At 57.3% G+C, this 6,026-nt stretch overlaps 1 protein-coding gene across 1 annotated transcript; it reads right to left on the bottom strand.

Annotated features, from left to right (window-relative positions):
* Positions 1 to 524: 524 nt before the first annotated feature.
* PDX1 (pancreatic and duodenal homeobox 1) lies at positions 525 to 5,422 on the bottom strand. Its single transcript, XM_055425998.2, has 2 exons — positions 5,014 to 5,422; positions 525 to 970 (listed from the first exon to the last, which is right to left on the bottom strand). The coding sequence occupies exons 1-2, from the start codon at positions 5,420 to 5,422 to the stop codon at positions 525 to 527; spliced, it is 855 nt and encodes a 284-aa protein (XP_055281973.2).
* Positions 5,423 to 6,026: the final 604 nt, after the last annotated feature.

Below are 6,026 nucleotides of genomic sequence, written 5' to 3'. Positions count from 1 at the left end.
CAGAGAAAAGAAGCGGAGGCGGAAGGATGTGCGGTGAGGTGCCTGGTTCTGATGAAAAGATTAGAAGAGAAGAGGAGGAGGAGGAATTATTCTATTCCCCGGGCATCCATTTCACTAGGTCTTTGAAACCTCGGATGTTTCCTTTCAATTATTTCTAAAGGTAAAGGCAGAGAGACCTTTAGAGTAAAAATGGCTCTGTTTCCGGGCAGGTGAAGGGGCTCCAGCCGGCTCGCCTGCTTGTGTTGGGGCAAGGTTCCTATCTGTATAGTTTGTATGGTCTTTTTGAAGAGTTGGCTTCTCTAAAAAGAGGTCCAACAGTCCAGACGTTGCCAGTCCCAGCAGTTTCACCCGAAGGGGCCCGGGACATTACAGAGAACGTCTCTTCTCCAGGGGGAGGCGGGCAGCGTCTCCCCACCGCTTCCCAGTGGGCACAGGCGCCTCAGAGCCCCGGGTTCTCCCCTGCAGCCTGGACCGGTGGTCACACCCGGGGTCCTGGGTCCGCTCCTCCTGCCTGGGAGAGTCTCTCACCGAGATTCTTGCGGTCGCAGGGGCGCGACACTGGAAGGCTGCGGCGATGCGCTAAGGCCTGGTGGCAGGCGGCCCTCTCGGGCGGCGGCGGGGCCCGCGGGCGGCACGGCACCCCCGGGGGGCGGCGGGGGCGGCAGCGCCAGCAGCTCCTCGCCGGAGGTCACCGCGCAGTCCTGCTCGGGCTCCGCGTCCCCGCCTCCCGCCGCCGGGGGCCCGCAGTTGCGCTTCTTATCCTCCTCCTTCTTCCACTTCATGCGGCGGTTTTGGAACCAGATCTTGATGTGCCTCTCGGTCAAGTTCAGCATGACGGCCAGCTCCACGCGGCGCGGCCTGGAGATGTATTTGTTGAATAGGAACTCCTTCTCCAGCTCCAGCAGCTGCGCGCGAGTGTAGGCGGTGCGTGTCCGCTTGTTCTCCTCCGGCTCCGCGGCGTAGCCACCGCCTGCGGGCGACACCGCACATGAATGTGGGGCCCCCGACCCCTGGCTCCTCCCGCTTGCTCCCAACCCTTGCAGCCCGAATCCTTCCGCTCTGGCCCTTTCCCAGCCGCTCTGGCCACTGAGGTCCAACCATCTATCCATCAGTACAGTCTGGGGCTCAAAGGCCTTCCCGAGTAAGGCCGTCTCTTCTTGGAGGTCTTTTATCTCCCAGTGGCTCTAACAACCAGTGGTTCTAGAATCACGCAATCTGGGTTGATGCTGATTAAAATGCACATAGTAAAAAAAAAAAAGCACAATGTGAAAAAGTGAAAGTGTTAGCGGCAGAGTCCTGTCCGACTCTTTTCGACCCCACAGTCAGTAGCCTGCCAGGCTGCTCTATTCACGGAGTTTTCCAGGTAAGAATACTGGAGTGGGTTACCATTCCCTTCTCCAGGGGATTTTCCCTTCCCGACCAAGGGATCAAACCCGGGTCTCCTGCATTGCAGGCAGATTCTTTACTGTCTGAGCTCCCAAGGAAGCCCAAAATGCACGTAATAAGAATCTAAACCAACTGGATTCTACAAAGGCAAAAAATGTCTTTAAATAAGGACTTAAGAAAAAACTTTCTGATGATGACTTGTAGCAAGAAATGTATTTCAAATCATCACTCAGTTCACACACTGATATATAATTGACATATAAAAAATCTAGGACATTAAACCAAATTTTACCACATTTAATGCTGTCTAATTTTCCCTATTGTTTACTGGGTTGTGCTTAGTCATGTCTGACTCTTTGTGACCCCATGAACTGGGGCCCACCAGGTTCCTCTGTCCATGAGGATTCTCCAGGCAAGAATACTGGAGTGGGTTGCCATGCCCTCTTCCAGGGGATCTTTCCAACTCAGAGATCAAATCCAGGTCTCCCACATTGCGGGCATATTCTGGAGTTTACTAGTTCATTAAAAAATAAATAAAGAGGTCTCAACACAGTAAATGAATTTCACCAACAAATGGATGCAACCTTCAGTTGGAAAGACTTTGAGCTAATAAGAATCCGGAGGTTATGACACGTATTGCTGTATCTCATGTTATATCACATATTCTCTATAGTTATGTTGTTGTGATCAGCACCAACTCAAGAGCTGGTAGATTCTCTGCAGTTGTCGTTCTGACCTCGGCTGGGCCCCTGCCCTGGACCAAAAGGGGAACCATTCTGAGCCCAAGGGAAGGTCACTGTCAGCCCCAGCCTCTGCATCCAGGGCCTCAAATACTGGCAGAGGTGAGAGGAGAGGCTCCCTGGGAAGGGAGGCTCAGGCCTGACTCCCTAGCGGGGAGCTGGGTACCCCATTGGGGAGGTGGCAGTGGTGGGTGGTAGAGAACCCCAGGCCGAAGAAGCAACAGCCAGGCCCAGCCTGGTGGATTAGCGCTGCTCACGGAGTTTGCAGCTGCGGCTGCGAGCCTCCAGGTCCTAATATTTTCTGTTCTGGATGAGACACCGGCTGTGCCCGGGCTGTGGACTCTGGGGCAGTCGGTTCCACCAGAACACCAGGAACAGGCCAAAGTCATCATTTCCTTCGTAGGGCAGACATATCTCCTATGCCTGTCGGCTAGAGTTGAAAAGCTATTGTGTGTATTAGCTAGGAGGATTAACCACCCTGTACAACCCGCTGGGGTTTCCCCCCAGACTGAAACGGGGTGCCCAGAAGCCAAGGTGGAGGCTCAGGTCTGAGTCAGCGGAGTCCTGCTTGCTGGGGGCATCTTAGAATCTTAACACTTCAAGCCTTTCTTGGTTTTCAAGAGAAATGAGGGAGCCATTTTGATGTATGGCAGAGACAAGCACAATATTGTAAAGCAATTATCCTCCAATTAAAAAATACATATATTTTAAAAAAGAACATCTAAAAGGTCCTTCAGAGTCCGTAAGTTCAACCCACAATCTTGCAGGGCTTTGGCCCATTTTCAGCAGCCTCACCACAGTGCTCTGAGAGGCTCCGAAGGGCCCACTAGCTGGGGGCCCTGATGTAGCATGGGCTTCCTGCAGTGACTCCGCAGTAAAGAATCCGCCTGCCTGTGATGAGGGGTCAATCCCTGGGTTGGGAGGATCCCCAGGGGGAGGACACGGCTACCCACTCCAGTATTCTTGCCTGGAGAATCCCACAGACAGAGGAGCCTGGTGGGCTACAGCCCATGGGGTTGCAGAGTCAGACACGACTAAGCGACTGAGTGAACGTGAAGGTGTTGGATGGAGGCTGCTGGTGGTCAGAAAAGGGAAGAGGTCAGTTTGTACCTCTCTCTGAGGCGCGGGGCGGTATTTAGGGGCAAACCCACCAGGGAGGTGGATGTAGTTCCTTTTTTAGGTTGAGGGTTTTGGAAGTTCCTATTGTTATTGATAATCATACCCTATTGATCTATGAATAAAAGCCCTTCGGGTCACTTCTTTCTCCCCAGGGGCATGAAGCCCCTCTAGGAGCAGCCAGGCAGGGGTCACAGACTTTGAATTTGGGTTCCTTCAGAATTTCCAGGGAGGACTGAACTGATGCAGCAGCATCCTGGCTGGAGGGAGGCCCTCCCCCAGGTCGGAAGGCCGGCTGGCACAGGTCTCTCTGACCCCTTTGGTCCACAGGAGTCCAGGAGGGGTGGAAGTTACCCCACCTCAGAAAGGCTTTTTCAGAACCTCCCTCGAATTTTTCCTGAGGAAGCTGAGGAGGAGGCCCAGGAATTGGAGAAACGCGTCCCCAGTGTGCCAGGTGGCTCCTGGACCTCCCGTCCAGGTCCAGACTCGCCGGCCTCCCTTCTCCCAAGAACCCTGCAATTCCCAAGGCTCCGAGGCCTTTGGCGCAACTTTGCCCGGGCAGGATAAGGGTCCGTCCGGGGTTTGGTTGGCGCGGGGAAAGATCGCAGCCTGAGTTTGGACTCTCTCCTACCTCAGGACTTGCCTGAGACCCCACGGAACCTTCGGGAGAAAGGCTGAGAGAGGCGAGACCCGGTGACCCTGGGCAAGCCCGGATCCCCCAAAGACCCGCCTGGCTTCGCCAGCTCACAGTCAGGCAGGCCAGTCAGGCCGGGCAGACTGGGGGCCGAGGATTCCCGGGGTGGGGGCACCTGCAGCCTGGTCCCCCGACTCCCGACTGTTAGCTGGGGGGAGGAGAAAAGTCCACGACTTGCAGCGCAGGTGAGCTTGGAAGGGGCTTCCGCACGGAAGCGGTCACACGGTGCCGGCAGCGGTGCAGGCCGCGCTGCCGGAACTCGCCGCCGGGTCGGGTCGGGAAGGGACCTGGGAGCGGCTCCGGGCCGACTTTCCGGTACCGGCCATCACTAGGGGCCTCCCGAGCCGCCTGTGCCAGGAGGGCATCTCCCTCCTCAAACTGCGTTGCTGGGAAGCAGCCTGTGTTTGTTCAAAAGTGAGTGAGCTTCCCCATGCCTCTCCTTCGGGGTGAGTGGCCAGTCCCCGGCCTTGCGGTGAGCCCCCTCCCGGCCCAGCCCCGGCCCCTGGACACCTCTGCACGTCTGGCTACAGTTTTCCTTCCTTGCTTCTTTGCACCTACTAGGTGCCCCTGAGATGGTCTGGCTTTCTTCACAGAAGCCGCCAGAAAGGGGGTGGGGGGAGTGAATTCAGAGCAAGAAGGAGGCCAGGGCCCTGAAGCCGGGTCCGGAGCATCCCAGAGCCCCGCTCGGTTCCCTCGCCGGCACTCCAGGAGTCCTGGGCTGGGGGCCCCCGCTGGAGGAGGATTGGAAGGTTTAAGTCTTGAACTCGGCCAGGCCTAGGCAGCCGGGAAGCGCGGGCTCCTGGAGTTCAGCGGACAGGGGAGGAAGGGGTTTCAACTCCGAGGAAGAGCTCAGAGTAGAAAGGCCGCTCCAGATTGAGCCAGGAAAAAAAAAAACAAAAACCCGCTTCTGTGCAGTATGGCCTTGTTAGCTTCCCTCTGGTTTAGTGAGACGCTAGGTTATCCGGGGTTGGGGGCTGGGGTCACAGACCGAGAGAGGGTCCTGGGAAGCGCTTGGAGACGGGGACAGTCGAGCGGAGAGCGGGGTGAGGACAGAGCGGCTGTGGGGGCCAGACTCACCTGCCCACTGGCCTTTCCACGCGTGAGCCTTGGTAGACTTCATCCACGGGAAAGGCAGCTGGACGCGGCCGGGCTCCTCCAGGGCGCCCTGCTCGGCTCCATCCTGGAAGGGCCCGGCGGGCGGGTGGGCGAGCGCGAGCTGAGCTGGGAGGTGGTGGTGGAGGTGCGCCATCGCCGGGTCGTCTGCGAGCGGAGGCACCTCGTACGGGGAGATATCCGGGGGGCTGCCCTGCTCCAGCGCGCCCAGGGCTCCGGGGAACGGCGGCGGCGGCGGCGGCGGCGGGGGCTGGCGGCCCATGTACAGGCACGCAGGGGGGCTGGCGCTGAAGTCGGGCGCCGGGCCCCGCTGGAACGCGCAGGGGTCCTTGTACAGCTGCGTGGCCGCGTAGTACTGCTCCTCGCGGTTCATGGCTGCCGCCCGGGCTTGGGGACCCGGGCGAACGAGCTGGGGCCGGGGACTTGGAGCTGAGCGGCGCTGGCACTCCCGGCGCCACCCCTGCAGCTTTGACAGCTCGGCGCGGCTCGCGGAGGGCACCCGGGGCCGGCGGGACGGGCGGGCGGCCGCCGCGCCATAGGCTCTGCTGTGCCCCACGTGGCTCTGCCTAAGGCCATTATTGGCCTGGCCGGCGGCCTTAAGAAGCCAGACCCGGGTCCCCACGAGCCCCCTGGATGTTTCCGTTTTCTCCTTCGGCTCGGTTTCCTGCACACACTTGAAAGGACAGTGCCAAAGTGGGGCAGGAATGAACATTCAAAGTGCGGCAGGAACTTCTATTCGTTTATAGAAATATATTTCATTATAAACAGTCTGTTTTTCCTTGTATGTTTCATACTGTACATATTAGTTCATTGATAAAATTTACAAGTATATACATATGTTGAGGTTGTAAACAGACTTTAAAAATATTGTTAGGGAATATGGTCCAAAAAAATGCCCAGACCTCAGCTCTACAGGTCAGAAGCCGTTGGTTCTATTTTATTTGTGCAATTTGTACACGATCATGAGTGATGTCAGT

The sequence above is a fragment of the Moschus berezovskii genome, chromosome 13 (assembly GCF_049115385.1).
Source record: "Moschus berezovskii isolate FMDL1 chromosome 13, NW_MosBer_1.0, whole genome shotgun sequence".
NCBI lineage: Eukaryota > Metazoa > Chordata > Mammalia > Artiodactyla > Moschidae > Moschus > Moschus berezovskii.
Note: the sequence above shows the minus strand (reverse complement) of the source record. Positions and strands in the feature narration are given on the sequence as shown.